We start from the raw sequence: 17389 nt of genomic DNA on the forward strand, positions 1-17389 counted from the left end.
TCGTCGAAAATTTCGAGTTGGAATCTAAGGTTGCCAGCAATGCCGCGGACGAACTTCGCGACTTGATGCTTCAGAAGATTCTACCACTGGAAGTTTGCAATGAACCTTTTGGGAGGAACTAGCGGACGCTATTTTTCCTCATATGAAGGCAAGGAAATGATCATGAAGAGGGTGTCATGGGTCCTAGGGTAGAAGTGCTTGTCCCAAACAACCCAGAAGGAGTGGAGAGAGCACCCTAACACTCTCAACCACTTCCATCCAAGCCTCCCTGAGTCATACTGCAACTCCACCGCGTATGTTCGTTCAAGATCTACACCCTGGTCCAGACAACGTCTCATAAAATGCTTTTCGTCGGGAAGTAGAATGTCTCGACGTCATGACATTGATAACTTAGAACGCAGCTTCATACATGAAGATCCAACGAAGCGGTAGAACGCTATAATGAAATCATAGTTACACCTCCCCTCACCACCTAGCTATTCATAGATAACGTACAACATCTTCACGAAGTTCAATCCTCTCTACTTCTTCTTAACAAGTCATCAATGAGCACCGTCACTTCCACCTTTCAACTTCCCATTCTCATTCTCATTCGAAGGAGAGATGGAGAGATGGAAGGAGAAAGGATGGATCAATCGAGAACTGCGAGCCTGAGGCCTAGAGCACGCCGTCAGTCCGAACAGCACACTGCCCAAGATCATGCTTAATTAGGCCTTCCGCCTTCGGGAGGATATCCTACAACCGGTCATTCAAGCAGTCAGCTCGTGGACACAGTGATGAGGTGGGGGGATTCGACGAAGAGACATAGAAAGCGTGGGATTCGGCGAGGAAGGACGTACGAAGTCGAATATGCCTAGCGGGAGGGCGAGGGTGACGCATGCGTTTGGAGAGTCGACGACGGCGCCGACGTGGGATTCGACGGGGGCGGCGGAGAGGAGGAGGTCTGGAGCCAAAGCAAAGAGGAGAAAATATTGATTCTGGGTTAGCTTCGCCTCGTGTGATTGAATGGAGGCGAGGACTCGGATGTGGAGAGAAGGAGGAAGGGTAATGTCGGATGTGGAGAGAAGGAGGAAGGGTAATGGAGGACGTACACGATTGCTCGCGAGCTAGACCAATGTATATATGATATAATGAGTGATCTACGTTAGAGACGCGTCAAGAGGATGAGGAGTTACGCACTGAATCCGAGCTATATAACAAAAGCCCAGCATCAGAAACATTTCTTCGATAGAGAAACAAAGACAAGGATGAGTCAAAGCATACCTTCATGAGATACGCAATCGCGTTCAGCGCGGCCTGTTTATACGCCACCGTCGCATCCATATTATACTGCTTCCCGTCTCCATCTATGCAACCCCACCCCACCGCGAGAACGATATCAGCTTTCAACCAGCGGATAGAGGATATAAGAGAGGAGAAAAACGCACGGATGTCAACGCTGATGCCCTCGAATACGAGTTTGGAGGAGTACATCGGGTCGATGGGCGAGGGCTGTGTGCATCATCGCACAAACGGAGGGGGCCATAAGAAACACACCGCGCTCGAGGGCACGGGAGGAGAGAGACGTACGAGGAAGATGGGCTGCTTCAACGCGAATTTCTCCACTCCGCCTTTGATAATGGACGTGCTGAGGGTGATGATACCGGCCTACACATACACACACACGCAAAATCTTCCGTCAAACCCATTCCACCTTCCATCCAGATTGACTGGTAATGAGAATGGTAAGACGTACCATCTCGATAGCACCGCAGAACGATAGTTCACCCTGTTGACAGACGAGAGTGAGTGATTGACAGCGTTGTGTGTTGGGGGGTGAGATGGGACGGGACGTACATCACCCTGCGAGAAATGCAAATCTCCAACCGAGAGATTCGCCCCATCCACAAAGACGGGGAAATAGCACCGTGAGCCGCGCGAGAGGTTCTTGATCTGTATCGTATCCACCCACACACCCATATCCACACCCGCACCATCAGCACCACACCATTCGACTGAAGCGAAATTGGAAGACAAGAGCGTGGAAGGACGAGACGCACATCACAATTCCCACCATGTTCTCTCCCGGGGATCGTCCTCGCGCCCTCCGCCGCTATTTTCTTGGCAACTTCTTCTGGGAGGTTGTCTTGGTCTACGTATGCACCTGTCGGGAGAGGGGCGAACGCGACCGCGGGGACTGGGTCTGTTGTGAAGGGAGCCACAGTGGCAACGATCGCCACACCATAGTAGAGAATAAATTTATCAGCTCGATGTGTTCTCAGATCAAAGCCATCGTATAAGGATACGAGCGCATGGCTGGTCCGATACGTTCAGAAAGGTTCAGAAGAAGGAAAAAATACGCACCAACCCCCCCATTCTTCTCCTTCTCAACTCTAATCAGCTCTCCCTCGCGTTTATTCCACGTAGCGAGGAGCTCGGCGGACGGCGCGGTGCCGATGAGGCCGGGGTGGGAGACGCCTGCGAAGCGGACGCCCTGTGGGTGTTGGTGGAGGAGAGGGAGGGGTGTGTTGGATTAGTGGAGGAGAGGGAGGGGTTGGGTGAGTGGGATGTGTGGGTGGGTGTGAACAGGGTGAGCGGGTGAGGGAGAGTGGGAGTGAGAGTTGGAGTGGGAGGTTGGGGATGGGGTTGGAGTCAAGATTAGCGTTAGAGTTTTAACTCAGGTTGGGAAAGGGATGGGGGAGGTGGATGGAGGAAACGGCGGATTGGGGAGTGAGAAGAGGGGGGAAGTGAGCGGGGGAAGAGCGGCGACCGCTTCATAGGGGGGAAAGAGCGTAGGGGCGGACAGAGGGCTGCAGGGTAGACAGACGTACGGGAATATGACGAGACGTAGCATACACGCCATGGAAATCCCAGATCGCCTTCGCCGCGCGGGATTGGAACTCTTTCGCTGTTATTATTTGATGCCACCCCGAGCATGATCATGATCAAGATGGTCAGCAACACGAGGAGTATATATACGAGGAGACCGAGAGACGGTTTGCGGGAATTAGGGAGTAGGACTAGGAGTGGCGGGGTGTGGCAGTGACAGGACAAGAGATGGATGTACACACCGAAAAGTCCACCACCGTTATTCAGCTCGAAGATGCCCTGCTCGTAATCATCGTATTGAGTCAACCGCAAAGAGGAGAAAGACATGATGTGATGTCACGCACCGTATATCCCCACGGCATCTTCTCAAACGGCGTCACTATATAAAATTCATTTCAGCCCATCCATCTTCCTTTCTTCCATCCATCCATCCCCGCCCAACCCATCTCATCTCATCTCATCTCATTCCATCCCACCTCACCCAAACAAAGGAGTAGAAATGCAAAAAAGTGGAAATAAGAGGGAAGGAGCGAGAAAACAACGAACCGTCCAAAATATCCACAACAAGACAATCGCCCGGTTCGGCGCCCTCGACGGCCACGGGCCCCGAGAGGTTATGGATCTTGGTCAGGTCGACGTCGCGGATGTCGTCGCTGTCTGTTTTTTTTTGTGGGGTGGTAGGGGTGGTTTGGTGTTGGGGAGTTCGGTTTGGTGATGGAGCGGTGGTTTGGTGTTTTGGTGGTTTGGTGGTTTGGGAAGGGGGGTCACGGTTGTTGGGGGAGGGTTTGGTGACGGAGCGGTGTTTTGGTGTTGGAGCGTTTGGTGGGTAAGCGGTGGTGGTGGTTTGGTGTCGTTTTGGTGTCGTTTTGGTGTTGTGGTGTCGGTTTATTTGGCGCGTTATGTATACCCCGATGTGGACGTCGATGTGAAGGTAGAGGCGGATGTGAAGGTAGAGGCGGATGCGAAGGTAGAGGCGGATGTGAAGGTGGAATAGATTTGCACGGTGAACGTTAAGAGCGAAGTTCATTTTAATTAGTGAGCCAACGACGGTTCAGAAAACGGGGAGGGTAAGGACGAGACGTACTATCGTTGTTACCGATCTGAGCCCCCGTCCAGTCTTCATGGTCCCACACATGCGCCATACCACAGCCGTCAGTCTTCAATCAACAGGGCTCGGAAAACGGAAACCGGAGACGGCAAACGGAAGGTGGAAGGTGGAAGGTGGAGCAGGAGATGAAGAAACGCACCGACACATTGGATCTTGAACACCTCGCCCGGTTTAACAGTCGCGAACGGGGGGATATCGGGGCTTTTCGAGTGTCATCGTCATCACCAGATAAACGTTAAACAATCAATGGTCCACGAAGTACCAGTAATCAGTTGGGTGGGAATTAGGGAGGGAGGGAGGGAGGGAGGGAGGGAGGGAGCGTCGTGCTTACTGCCAGCGATTATGGATGCCCTGTCGATGAACCGTGAATCGTTAGCATAGCATTGACATAAGTTCGTGCAAGGACAGGGTGCGCAGGATGGAGTGGAGGGGGATAGGGGCTTCATGAGGAAGGACGCACTTTTTGTTGATCTGCGGGTCTGTACACATCCAGGCCGAACGAAGTTCATTCGCACAAAGCATCAAGAGGAGAGATGGAGACGGAGACGTACATGAAGGGATCGACCTGGTATCGGGATGGGAGGAAGTAGAGGTTAAGGATTCAGCTTCGTTGATTCAGAGGAAATGGATGGAAGGAAGGGATAGGATAGGATAGGATAGGATAGGATTATTATAAGTGCCCCAGCACACACCTCGACAACTGTACGATGAGGGATGGAGTTCGCTTTTGTCGCCATGTTCTCAGTAGCAGTATCAGTCTCAGTTCGTGCGACGAGGGTAATGTCAATAAGCAGACGAGCCAGACAGCCTGCGAGCAGATGTATACGTCGAGGGAAAGACTAGGAGCGGAAGCCCGTCGTCCCTGGTACTGATGTTATAGACTAGAAAGGAATAGAGTCACAGCGCCCACCGGCGAAGGTTCACACCATTGACAATGATTTGGGTCCGTGGATGGTGCTTATCGGAGAGGAGGCCGCTGAGAGTTATCTGCATCGGATTGGTACGCGTATCATCATGGGTTTGCTCGAGTCCGAGAGCTGATGATGTCAGTATTTCAGTAGAGAGGATTCCTCTTCTCATGCGCCGAGCGGGTGAGCGGGTGAGAACTGAGCCCAAGGTGAAATACAGGAAAAGCTTCAAGATATCGATGGTGCATGAGAGCTTGGGAGCTTGGAAGCTTGAGAGCGTCAAGAGAGATAAGACAGACTCGGAGGCCGAGCGAGATGGGAGGGTCAGGAGGGTTATAATAATTGTACGCAGCGACTATGAGTATTGAGGAATCAGGAGTTTTGTCTTGTGTATTTATACTTTTCGTATATAGAGTAATGATACCACAGAAGAGACTTGAGCTGAAGGCGTTCTCGAGATCGGTTCAGAAGGTGGTGGCAGGAGATAAGTTACAACATGAATACACGATAATATCGATGTTTCATGATACTCGGGGGTGTATATCCAGTCTGAGAGAACATAGAACAACACTATCCAGGCATCTATGTAGTCTTCTGCTGTCGTGTCTCGCCTGAAATGATGGTCGTTGCACAGAACAGGGGACAATTGCAGGTGGGTGGCACCGACGGGTGGCGAAGCTCGGGCCAGATGCAGCGACGTCAGAGGAACGAGGAGCCGGTTCAATTCTTTACTCAGACTCTCCGCCATCACCGACGACGACGACGACGACGACGATAATGTCTTCCTCTGCTTGAGATATCCTCGTCGGCCCTCAACCCAGTTACTCGCCATGCTATCATTGTCATAGACGACCCTGCGAGCTACGAGCGCACCCATCCATCCATCTCTCAATACCATTTCTTGCAAAGACGCCACACATACTTCCCTCCACCTTCCTCATTTCCTAACAATATCACTCCAGACGAACAAACACACACTGAAAGCCCTACCCAACCGACCATGGCGTACCAATCGCGCCCGGAGCCCATGAACGCCTCCCCCAACCACCCCAAAGTCAAAGTGAGCATCACGCTCTCCGATCCTACCTTCGTCGCGGGCGGAGCGGTGACGGGCAAGATGGAGATGGAGTGTAAGACGGATAAGGGGCTGGGTATTGGGATTATTATGGTGGAGCTGTTTGCTGTTGAAGGTCTGTTTATCCTTCTTTTTCGTTTTCTGGTTTTGGTTTTGGTTCTGTGTGTGATGGTGTTATCGCTCGGTTTTGTTTTTGTTTTGTTTTGAGATGGAATGTGAGCTATGCTTGGTGCGTCGTTGTGCGTCGTTGATCCTACCCAAGGCTTCAGCGTCGGAACTGTATACGCATACATTACATGTGTTGCATCTGAAATCCTCTCTGGAGGGGTCCATTCCGCGATGACAAACCTGCATGCGACGCTGTCGTAACAGGGTTGAATGTAGACATCCTCGAAAGACATCTCCCCTTTATGACCATGCTATCACGCATTGAGTCTTCCTTCTCGACAAACCCAGTTTTTGAGCCTTGTGTGATCCGTTGTGTTATCGCACACGATGGATCCGCTTTAAACCTCGACTACTCTTTCGAAAATCCTTCGTGCCCCACACGACTGTCCTCCCAAGTGCTGTCATTTTATCCTTTAATGTTGTGATTGGAGTACTTGGCAATGATCTAGTTGAGGGATGATCGTCCCATTGGGTTTCGATTTCTCGCCACACTCTCCTCCCTCACAGGACCACATACTAACCCTCCACATCTGCTCATGCACAGAACTAACCTCCCGAGACCACTCCGCGACCTCACACTTCCTGCACTCTCGCCGGCTTTTCCAAGGTCCCGGTTTACCCCCTTCCAACGCCGTCCTGCCGCACCCTCTCCCTCTTCCTGCTCTCCCCTCCTCGCCACCCAACGCTTCTACACCCTACGATCCCGCCCTGACAGGCGAAGAACCCGCCCCCCTCCCAGCACACTACTTCCCCTCCCGCCGCGGCTCCACCACCTACCTCTTCAAATTCCCACTCCCGCCCAGCTCGCCCTCTTCCATCGAATTCGGGAAAGGATTGGCGAGGGTGAGGTATGAGGTTAGGGCGACGGTGGGGGTTGTGTGGAAAGAAGAGAGGAGGTTGGTCGTGGTGAGGAGGGAGGTGGATGTTGTGGAGGGGTTTAGGGAGGTGCGGGGTGGGATGGAGATGGGCATAAGGGAGGGTGGTGAACGCGATGAGGGAGAGGATGCGGATGCGGATGGGGAAGGAGGAGCGAGATTCGGGTTGATGGGGAGGAAAGAGCCTGAAGGCGTTGTCGTGGGCGAACATGGGAAAGTATGGGTGCACGGGCGGGTCGTGGGCGGGTTTATCATTGCGGGGGAGAGCGCGTGTGTGGAGTTGATGGTGAAGAATCATTCGGGGCGGAAGGTGCGTTCATACCCCATCCACCATCCACCACGTATCACATATCCACCAACATTCGGGTGGTCGGCTTGGCTAACAAACGTGGTCGTTGTCTGTTATCGCGTACACGAACAGAACACATCCCTCTCCCTCGCACTTACTCGACACCTACACCTTCCCCGCCTGGCCTCCTCTTCTTCTTCATCTTCCCCGAACCCACAAGCGCAATCACAATCACAGTTGCAAATCTCAGATACGCTCATGACCGTGAATTTTAAAGGACAGGATTACGTAGCGCAGCCAGGCACGGAGGGACTCGCGATGCTCGTTTTTGATGTACCGGGTGGGGCGAGGGGGGTTAGGGGGGGTTTGAGGGTTAAGGGTGCAGGGGGTGGTCAACGCGGGGTGCAGGAGGATGGGGAGGATAGCGTGCAAGAAGAAGAGGAGGAGGATTTCGTGGTGGTGAAGGCGGGAGGAGGGAAAGGAAAGGGTATGGTGAAAGGGAAGGGGAAGGGGATGGGGAGAGAGAAGGGAAGGAAAGAGGCGTTGTTTGAGGTGAGGTGTATGTTGGTGGTTAGGCTGGGGATGCCGCTTGGCTCGTGAGTGCCTCTTTCTTTCTTTTCTTCTCGGTCCACGATCTGTTTTCGTTCCGCTTTAGTTGGTGTTGATGTTGACGTTGAGGCTGACGATGGCTTTGTATCTGTGTTCTTGTTGGTGTTGTGGTGTGTACGCGAATACAGGAAAGACATCTCGCTCGAAATCCCCATCACGGTCTATCACCCCCTCGCGCTCCCGCCTGTCCCTCCACCCTTACCTCTCCCCAGCCCGAACACGCATATGTACGACCTCGCTCGTTCGCCTGGGCCTTATCCACCTACGTCTCCTGGACCTTACCAATCTACGCCTACGTCTCCCCCTCCCGGACCTTACGCGTACCCACATCAACCTATGTCTCCTGGGCCTTACCAGCCTACGTCTCCCGCGCTATACCCATCTACGTCTCCCGCCCCCGGACCCTACCCATACGCACTCCCCCCAACATCCGACCGCGTCGCATCACCCTACCCGAACGGTTACCCTAATCCTATGACTCCGCCTCCACCTCTATCGCCCCCGCCCATGCAGCCACTCATCCCACAGACGTATTATGACCCGGCGACGAATCAGGTTTGGTTCGTTTCTCCTCAAAGTCAATCACCACCTCCACCGCCATATCCAGCTTCGCCTTCGCATGCGTACCAACAATCACAACCCTACGCCACGCACCAACAATCCTACGCCACGCACCAACAACCCTACGCCGCGCACCAGCACCCAGGACACACATCCTTCTCACCTCCCCCGCCACACTCACAGCAGGGATATTGGTATCCGCCACCACCTATGGATGGAGCGCAAGGTTATGCGCCGTTTGCGTTACCATCGCATCCACCACCTCCATTGCTGCCCCCACGACCGTCGAGCGCGGGGGCGGGGGCGGTGGGTTCGAGGGGGATGGGGATGGGGATGGTGGGGAATCCGGTTATGAATGTCGGGATGGGGGTTTCGGGGCTTCCACCTGTTCAGAATCCGATGGAGATGACGATGCACAACATCGGTCCTGTCCCACTCGGATACCAGCAGCAGCATTCGCATCAGCGTGAATACTCTGGAGCAGGAGTAGGAGCAGGAGAGGAAGAAGAAGGCAAGGGCGAGCGCGCGTCGCGGATCTCGAACCATTTGAGGATGACGAGTCGGAGTCGGGGGAGGAGCGTCAGTCCGACTTCGCATCGGTTCGCTCCTCCTGCTACGACGGTGACAGTTCAGCCTTCGGGAGGTGGTGTAACTGGACCGTCGGTGCCGGTGCCGCCTTCGCTCGTCCCTGCGTCTGCGTCTGCCAATGGGAAAGGGGATGGGAGGACGGGGACGGGGACGTCGCCGCGCGAGGCGAAGTTGCATCTGTCGCTTGCGAACCTGCCGCCGCCGATTTCGACTTCTGCCTCTGCCTCTGCGTCGGGCCATTCGGGCTCACCGGGGCAAGGACAATACGGTCATAGTCCACGAAGCCCACATCATTCACAGACGCAAAGCCCAGAACTACACTCCCCCAGGCCTATCCCATCGCCAAAACATACAGTCAACGTCAACGTGGATCCTTTCGCGCACCAACATTACGCCCGCGGAAATGAGAAGTACGCGTATTCGATGAGCAAGAGTGAGAGGGTGGAGATGTTGGAGCAGTTGGCGGATGATATGCAGGGGGTGGGGGAGAGGTTGAGCCTTGATCGTGCACGGGAGGAACGGGAGAGGGATAGGGAGAAGACGTTGCCTAGTCCGCCTGTGCCTACGAGGGATTATAAGGACAGGGAGACTCGGATTCGCACTCGGGCGAACGATATCTTCACCACGGGCGAGAAGGTGAAGGTTGACGCTAACACTGGGGAGGGCGCACACGATAGGGATGGAGATGTGGGGTTATTGAGCGTCACGCCAAAGACGCCGACGTTATCTGCGTTGAGTCTGCTCAAGCCGCCGAGGCAGAGGAAGACGAGTGGCGGTGGCGGCGGTGGTGATGGTGATGGTTCCCCGAACGCTCTCAACCCACTCACGCCCATCGCTCGTGCTACCTATATCAATGACGACGTTCCGGGACTATCAAGCTCTTCACCTTCAAAACTTTCCGAAAAGCATCTCTCATCACCTCGTTCATACACCCACCTCGCAGCATCTCTCAAGCCTAGAAAAGCAGACGAACAAGAACACGAACTCAGCGGCCTGGACGCCCTCGAACGCCGTCTGCTCGCGGACGTAGGGACACGTAAACTAGAGAAGGAACGACGGGCGGATGTGAGGAGCGTTATTTCTGGTTTGCAGGCGCAGGTGCAGGCTGCCGGTGGAGGAGTTGGTGGAGGAGTGGAGCCGATCAAGATACCTACACCGGTGGCTAGAGGAGGGGAGGGGGGTCCAGAGGACGTTACGATGGATTCGGCGATTTCGAGCTTGACGTTGGGAGGTGGTGCGGAGGGGATGGGGATGGGGATGGGTGGTGGGCTTGGTGGTGCTGGTCCGGGCGTCGTCGATGTGGAGATGGGAGGGGTGCGGAATTCACCTTCACATGATGCGGTTGTCCCTTCTGCTTCTGGTGTTGGACCTTTGGACGTCGATGCTGATGTCGAGGACGATCATATTTCGGAGGAGAGGACGCAGAAGCAGGGACGAGATGGGCATTCGAGGTCTGGTGGATCTGGGGAGTCGGAACGGGGTGCATGGACGGCGAAGAAGGGCAAGGGGAAGAGTGTAGCTTCCGAGGGGAAGAAACGGAGTCATCGAGATAGAGATAGAGAGAAGGATAAGGAGAGGAGGAGCGGGAAAAACTCGAGGAGGGAGGGTAAGGAGGGTAGAGAAGAGAAGGAGGAGGCGGTCAGGCTGAGAAGAGCGGCAAAGGGGAGGGTGGCGGAGTGGTTGGGGAAGGTCACGCCAGTGGAGGTGCCGGACGTACCACCGCTGGAGGATCTGAACAAGGGTGGAGGAGGGGTGGGATCGGTTCCGGTCTCACCTGCGGTTGTATTGGGGACGTTGCCCGACCTTGGAGGAAAGGCTGAGGAGGATACTACAGCGAAGAAGCAAGAAGTGGACCCGAAGACAGTGGAGGAACCATCGTCGGCGCCCAATCCTCGTTCATCCGGATTCGTGCCCATGGCCACCATTCGCGCTCGCCAGTCTGCTATCCGACAGGATCCAAGTAACCCTCCGAATTCTACTCCTCTTTCTCCCCGTGCTCGGTTCGAGGCTGCGCTGGCTGCCAGTGCCCCTGCCCCAGCACCCAAGCCTCATCATATTCCGCTCCCGAAGAAGCTTCCTCCTTCAGTGCAGAACCTTTTCCCTCCGCCGCGACAAGGTGGCCCAAAACAGGCTACAGGTTTGGATAGTGCCGTGAGCAAGTATGATGTGAGGTCCGCGAGAGGAGGTAGGGGAGGCAAAGTCACCCAGGTCACGGCGATTTGGTCTTCGACGGCTGGTGACAATGCCGATGCGAAGGCCTCGACACCTGCCCATGTCGCTACCGTAGGAAAGCCGAAGGCCCTCGTTGGCGACAAATCCGACAAAAAGCTCGCGACGCCCGCTCCCGCTGTAGGAAAACCGAAGGCACTCCTCGCTCCCTCGAATCCTAAAGCGAAACATTCTTTGTCTTCGACACCACCTTCTGGTGCCGCAGCCGTGAGGAAGACACCGTCCCCGTTGGCAAGTCCTGTTCCTACGGCCAAGTCAGCTTCTGTTCCTGCCAGTGTGTCCAACTCTCTCGCCACACCTGTTTTGTCGTCGACTGCTTCGTTGGCGCGAGGTCCGGGCTGGGGACGAAGGACTTCCATGCCCGTGCTGTCGTCTTCACCAATGGCTAAGGCCTTACCGATGGTGACGGAAGCCTCTGGAGGTGCTGGGGAAAGCGATGCGTTGAAGAATAACATAAGACATGAGGAGGTTGGTAACAGTGCTGCTGGAAGTGTGGGCGTAATCGGGCAACACATGGCGTTTGGGCAGGCGAGGCTAAGGGAGCTCATCAAGAAGTATCAAGGGCAGGCTGCGTAATCAAGGGATTGTATTTCTAACCGTGACGGTTTGTTCGACGTTTTATCCCTCTCCATCTCCTTATTTGCCTGTTGTGTGTTTCATTGATACCACGTTCACGACCTTTCTTTTTTTGCGAGGACCATTAGATCTGTACCTCTGATTTCTGGCTCATGGTGTTATCTCGATTCGCTTTGATTCCTGGATAATTTCGCATCTGTCTCTATATATACGCATCTGCTTTGGGTTTCGTTCTATTGACTTATCCACTTTGCTCTTTCGTCCTGTTGCATAGTATGACCTGTTCCCCTATTTCATTGGTTCTGTCTCAGTCCTTGTTGCACTTATATTCCGGATCACTTACGACGACTTACGAATGACACGACTGCTCTATCCAAGACCCATGTAGCGTTTGCCTCGAACCTGGTTTTGACTGCATTTTCCTATGAGCCTTTGTCGTAGGCCAGCCATCCTCAACGCCTAGTGATTTTCCTGCATTTTCCTTGGCTGACGTATCTGGGAAGTTCGAACTCAGAAGCTTCTGGGTGCGTCTTCTGTCCCGCTTTCCTTTCTTTCATCACGCTGACGGGCCGCCGTGGTCGAGGAAATTGTCAGGATCGCTACGTTTCTGATATTCCTTTTCCGACGAAGGTCAATTATCGGTAATGAAAAGAACCTCGCGGTGATCATGTCCTTTAGCAAGTCTCTCACACCGGTTCTTTTGGGTTCCATTCCTTTTGCGAGAGCCCGTGAGCATCTTGTTCTCTTCCCGTCATAGCAGCTTCTTCTCAATTTTCCTCCTTCCCTTCCTCGGCACCCGCTCATCAAGTCGCTTTTTCCCCGGAATTAACAATGACGGTCCGCCATCGGCTCTCTGGTGCTCTGTCAGAAACCTTCGGAAGACTAGATGACGGCGCCATCTCTTCTAGCGTGCCACCGTCATGCTCTTGTGTAAAACGAGCCTCAGCCTGTGAACTCCTCCTGCTACGCCACTTGCGCCACCAATTCATCAGCGCCCCTTGCGCGGCCTATAACGCTTGGTATCGTAACCTTCCAACTAAAGCTAGCTCAGAGCTTATTATTCCTTTCGTTCCGATATGCTTTTCGTAACGACGCAGCATACGCTCACTGCCGTGATTGGAGAGCGAAAACGACGTGAGGTCCTAGCTCGGAAACTCAAACTCAAGCTTGAGCCTGCCCTTCTACGGTGCTGTCGGCCGACATTTACCAAGTCATATGGTTTGATACCTCCTACGTATTGAGTTGAAATCGCGGTGAACGTATGGGCCGTAGTTGCCACACCGTACGGAGGCGTTGTTCCACGACTCGATATAAACTCGATATCGGGTGCCGCGAACCACAATGGATGTTACCTACTATACGATCGCGAGCGTTCAACCGATACTCATCTCCTGTGAACCGAACTTACAGCAGCACTTGCTTCTCTCTAGATTTACCTCTTCAAGTCACCTGAGTTGGTTTTTCCCCCAAGCGATGGACGTTCATCGACGTTCAATAACTACTCTTTGGGAGCGGCTTCACAACCGTATTTGTAGCCTTTCACCTCAAGACTTGGTGCCCTCGCACATGATTTAATTGACTACCGGATAGGCCCTAAGATATGGAGGAAATGCGTGCTCGACAATCTTTACAGCACTAGTCGTTGAAGATCTTTGCCTTGGTATCCGTGGTGAGTTTCTTTCGCCATCACGGTCTCAGAGTCTGATGGCTAGAGATTCGCTAACTGCGCTCGACATTCAAGCGTCGCTTCCATCGTATTCATGCGATAACTTCCATACAAGCCCCGTAGCTTGCGAAGCCACCTCAAAGCCTCACATAATACTGCACCTTTGAGGGCTTCAAGAGGGGACATAAGTGGTCTCTGATACAGCACATGAATATTTGAGTGCTTGAGTGCGTTGAGTCGCTCTCTCGCCAAAGAAATCCTCAAGAAATACCGTCGGGATGATCCTGACGGACCCAGTCCCGGGGCCGGCCGGTGTTTGAGCGAGCTGTCGCTTGGGGTGGCCCTTGATGCGCCACGCATGACGTACAATCAAAATGCCGGCAACTTGTGCATTCGAAATTCGACCCGTTCCTGCGTTTACCTCCGTATAGTCGTCTAATCACCGATTAACCGTCCAGCGTTGCAATCCGTGCTCAGGCGAAGCGTTCCGATGCACTCCTACATCGTCTGGAGCGCTCTCGAGCTCAAGCTCGACATCGTCGTTGACAACGCGCATTAACGATGGACCTGATCGTGACCGTGCTTTGCTCCGGGTGAACCCTCCCGCCAGAAGAATTTCACAATTTAAGGACTACCCCGATGGATACCCTCAAAGAGAGAGAACGCGGAGACAGAAGGATCCGTGCCTCTCTCACCCCACGCGACCGGCGACGAGATCTGTGAATTAATTTGATGTGAAGCCTTCTCGCCGACGAATCTAGACGAGCTTCCAGCCCCTTTCCTACTTAACCAATGTCAGCACCATCACTTCCTCCCTTCTCTGCCCTCCATTTTTCACGACACGTAGCGTGCTCTCTTCCACCATGAATCCCGCCTCTAGCAGCTCTCACTCAAACTCAGTGTGTAGCCAATGTCTAAACTTTTGATTGCTTCGGTACATTGACCTAAACACCATTGTCCGACTTTCAGTTTAGACCTCCCCCATCCACTCCTCTACAGACACGATTGCCCCTTCAATTCGTAATTATAGGCGGGGGCATATCTGGTCTTGCTTGTGCTATAGGTCTCAAGCGTGTTGGTCATAATGTTCTTGTACTGGAGAGTGAAACAGACATTTATCACGTACGTAGAACAACCACGCTCCTTGCGCGGTCTCGGGCTCATATTCAGCTGTGGTCAGAAACCTGAATACTCCGGAGGGATGAGGATGCCACCAAATATGACGAAGATTTTCCGTACGTCCAGTTCTGTATGGTTGTCTTTGGTCCCGAAATCGATTTTCACATGTCGCTAGACCATTGGGGGTTAGGAGACCGGATCGAGAAGATTGGCTCGGTATCGGAACGTGTCCTCATGTCGAGACGTGCGTATACTATTTTACTCCTCTCTTATACTCCGATTTCTTATAGTTGTCTGCCCAGTCGGGGACGGAGAGCCTCTAGGCGCTCACAGATGGGACGCGGAGATGTTGCAGGAAGCGGGTGGAGAATTCACGTTTGTACATGTACGCATCTTTACCTCTTCGCATCCCAAGTCGCTCCTGATCCTCCCTTCAGCATTCTACATTACGAGAAACACTGTTCGAAATCGCGACTGAGCTTGGCGCTACTGTGCGGACGCGTTCGGAGGTCCTGTCAGTTGACGCCGATGATAGCCTGGTGACGCTTATTCGTGATGGCAAACGGGAGACTTGCACGGCGGACGTTATTATTGGCGCAGATGGCGCTCATGGGATATGTCGTCTACAAGTAAGAGGGCTTCTCGACATTGGCCAACCAACGGGTCTCATGATGTTCAGGTGAGTTGCGGCTAGATGATTATACGACGTGGAGGACTTTCAGTACCGTCTCTGGATCCCATATCCGCTTTACTGACTGAACTATTCTAGTTCCGTCATTCCTGGGTCGGCAATGCATGCGGACGCAGATTTGCGGCAGTTTCTTGAGACCGAACTGGTACGTCAGGAATCTATATTTATACATATTTTGACTGAGACATCGTCTTTTCCTGTCAGTCGACGCAGTATGTGTGGTTCGGAGATAGTCATTGTGCTTTGTGTTTCCGAATAGTAAGTCTCAATTTTTATCAGCTCATCAGGGTCGAGTCTCACGAAAAGTACGTCCAGAATAAGCAGGATGACTGTGCTTTTTATTTCTACGCCCCGGATGAGCAAGCGCGAGATGTTTGGGGTGACGTTGTTCCAATAGAAGATTTTGTGCGGCATACGGTATGTGCAGAACCTAGGTTAGTCATTTCTATCACGGTAAAACGACGTGCTCTGATTGGGAATTATATTTTGCGGCATGACATGTAGGCTACGAAAACTTGCGAAACTTGCGGCACCGAAACGTATAAAAGTCGTTGAACGAGCAAACCTGGAAGACTGGGTACATGATTCAGGACGAATGGTCCTCGTCGGAGACGCGGCCCATCCATATCCCGTACGTCTTGACACTTGATCAACCATATTATTCTACTCCCTTCATTCCTCCGGGGCTACCAATGAGTCTTAAGATCCTTTTCATTCCTGAGAGTCCGTTACTGCGATTGGTCTGACAACGTAACATCTCATTGGCCAACAGCCAGGAGCAATTCAAACGTGGGCCATGGCCCTCGAAGATGCCTCCGTCCTAGCGAAGTTATTCAGCCATCTACGCACACACGATCAGATCCCATCGTTTCTATACGCTTTCCAAGATCTACGACAAGCTCGGGTCACCAAAATCCGCCTACTCGACATGGCAAATATACAGTTCATGACTATGCCCCCAAGCGAAATGACCTGTGGACGCGATGCCGCCATGCGAGCCAAATACGACGCTGGCAAGGATGTACTCGGTGGCGATGATGAGGATGGCAACGTAGCCCAGTGGGATGAGAATAGGGAGATCTTCGGGTACGACGCGGAGGACGAGGCGGACAACTGGTGGGTGGAGTGGGGTTTGTTGAGGGAGCGTGCCAGAGAGGGGAAGATTGAGATGGAGGTCGAGCTGAGTATACAAGTTGAGTCGCTGTTGCAACAATAGATTCCGTTGCTCTCAGTTCGACTTCGTAGCCTCTCCCTCCCTACTGCATGTTGTATTTGTTCCATCACTATACTATATTTCATCTTTGGGTTTTATTGAACAGTAATCCTGTTTGGATCATCTTCCGGAAATTTGACAGATGTCTAACATCTCTTTCCTCTCTAGGCTAGAGAAAAAGTTGCTCCTCAATGACCGCGGACCCCTCTCCTATAACACGTGGACGGACAAGTGTACCTTACAGACCACTCCACTCGTATAATCCAATTCTTCCGTATGTAATTCATCCTTGATGTACCATATTTTCTCTTGCCTTTTGGGCTCCGTCAGGAGTTTTGATTTGTATCTGCGGTTATTTCCCTTCCTTCTGCCCCATCAATTCGACAGACGACAGGCGTTTGGCCTAGACTCAATCTCGAACTCTGTGCCAGGTTGACATGGGGAACTTTGTCTTCCTCACTGGCCTCGCGGACTGTTACCAACGAGCCTCCCGGAAGCCGATTAAACCTGGTTATTCCTATGATAGGCTATCACTCTCACGGATGTTGACACGTATTAATAACTTTCAATGGCTGGAGCAGGTCGTAGAGCAACCTCGATCGCTGGTCCTTTGCAAACATCCTTTTCAAGCGACCCCTTCAGTTTCGAGATACTACCACTACTGCTGCTCCAGCCTTCGACTTCAAGCTAGCCCCATACTTCCCTATGCCCATCCAGTGTAGTCTCTCGGAGGCCGTACACTGGTATGGCTTTTGCTCCATGGTGGGAGGGTAGGCTCTCCATATCCGATAAGTTCGCGAGCGAGCACCTGTACATGTCGTCCTTTGGCTTCGTTTTCTCCGGTCGGGACTTTTCGGGGCGCGCTGATCCGAGTTTCTGAACTCTAACCTGCTGCTCCAAGGTACT

General features: G+C 53.0%; 3 protein-coding genes across 3 annotated transcripts; 2 read left to right on the top strand and 1 right to left on the bottom strand.

Moving 5' to 3' along the window:
* Positions 1-657: 657 nt before the first annotated feature.
* On the bottom strand, positions 658-4653 carry STEHIDRAFT_49026 (Acetamidase/Formamidase; the record flags this gene model as incomplete). The annotated part of the gene is made up of 17 exons (XM_007299248.1): positions 658-735; positions 840-992; positions 1264-1346; positions 1428-1491; positions 1570-1647; positions 1736-1768; positions 1837-1932; positions 2040-2176; positions 2344-2473; positions 2811-2887; positions 3051-3087; positions 3153-3187; positions 3355-3465; positions 3893-3925; positions 4056-4117; positions 4248-4267; positions 4609-4653. 17 exons carry the CDS (start codon positions 4651-4653, stop codon positions 658-660), a joined length of 1272 nt encoding a protein of 423 aa, XP_007299310.1.
* Positions 4654-5824: 1171 nt separating this feature from the next.
* On the top strand, positions 5825-12163 carry STEHIDRAFT_165243 (uncharacterized protein; the record flags this gene model as incomplete). Its single annotated transcript, XM_007299575.1, has 4 exons — positions 5825-6014; positions 6612-7252; positions 7364-7827; positions 7969-12163. 4 exons carry the CDS (start codon positions 5825-5827, stop codon positions 11792-11794), a joined length of 5121 nt encoding a protein of 1706 aa, XP_007299637.1. The 3' UTR covers positions 11795-12163.
* A 2128-nt stretch (positions 12164-14291) lies between these two features.
* STEHIDRAFT_117992 (FAD/NAD-P-binding domain-containing protein) lies at positions 14292-16574 on the top strand. The gene is made up of 11 exons (XM_007299576.1): positions 14292-14359; positions 14430-14582; positions 14641-14695; positions 14755-14823; positions 14882-14964; positions 15017-15258; positions 15349-15415; positions 15475-15528; positions 15586-15704; positions 15775-15901; positions 16043-16574. The coding sequence occupies exons 1-11, from the start codon at positions 14324-14326 to the stop codon at positions 16484-16486; spliced, it is 1449 nt and encodes a 482-aa protein (XP_007299638.1). The 5' UTR covers positions 14292-14323; the 3' UTR covers positions 16487-16574.
* The last annotated feature ends 815 nt before the right edge of the window (positions 16575-17389 follow it).

Source organism: Stereum hirsutum (genome assembly GCF_000264905.1).
Source record: "Stereum hirsutum FP-91666 SS1 unplaced genomic scaffold STEHIscaffold_2, whole genome shotgun sequence".
Taxonomy (NCBI): domain Eukaryota; kingdom Fungi; phylum Basidiomycota; class Agaricomycetes; order Russulales; family Stereaceae; genus Stereum; species Stereum hirsutum.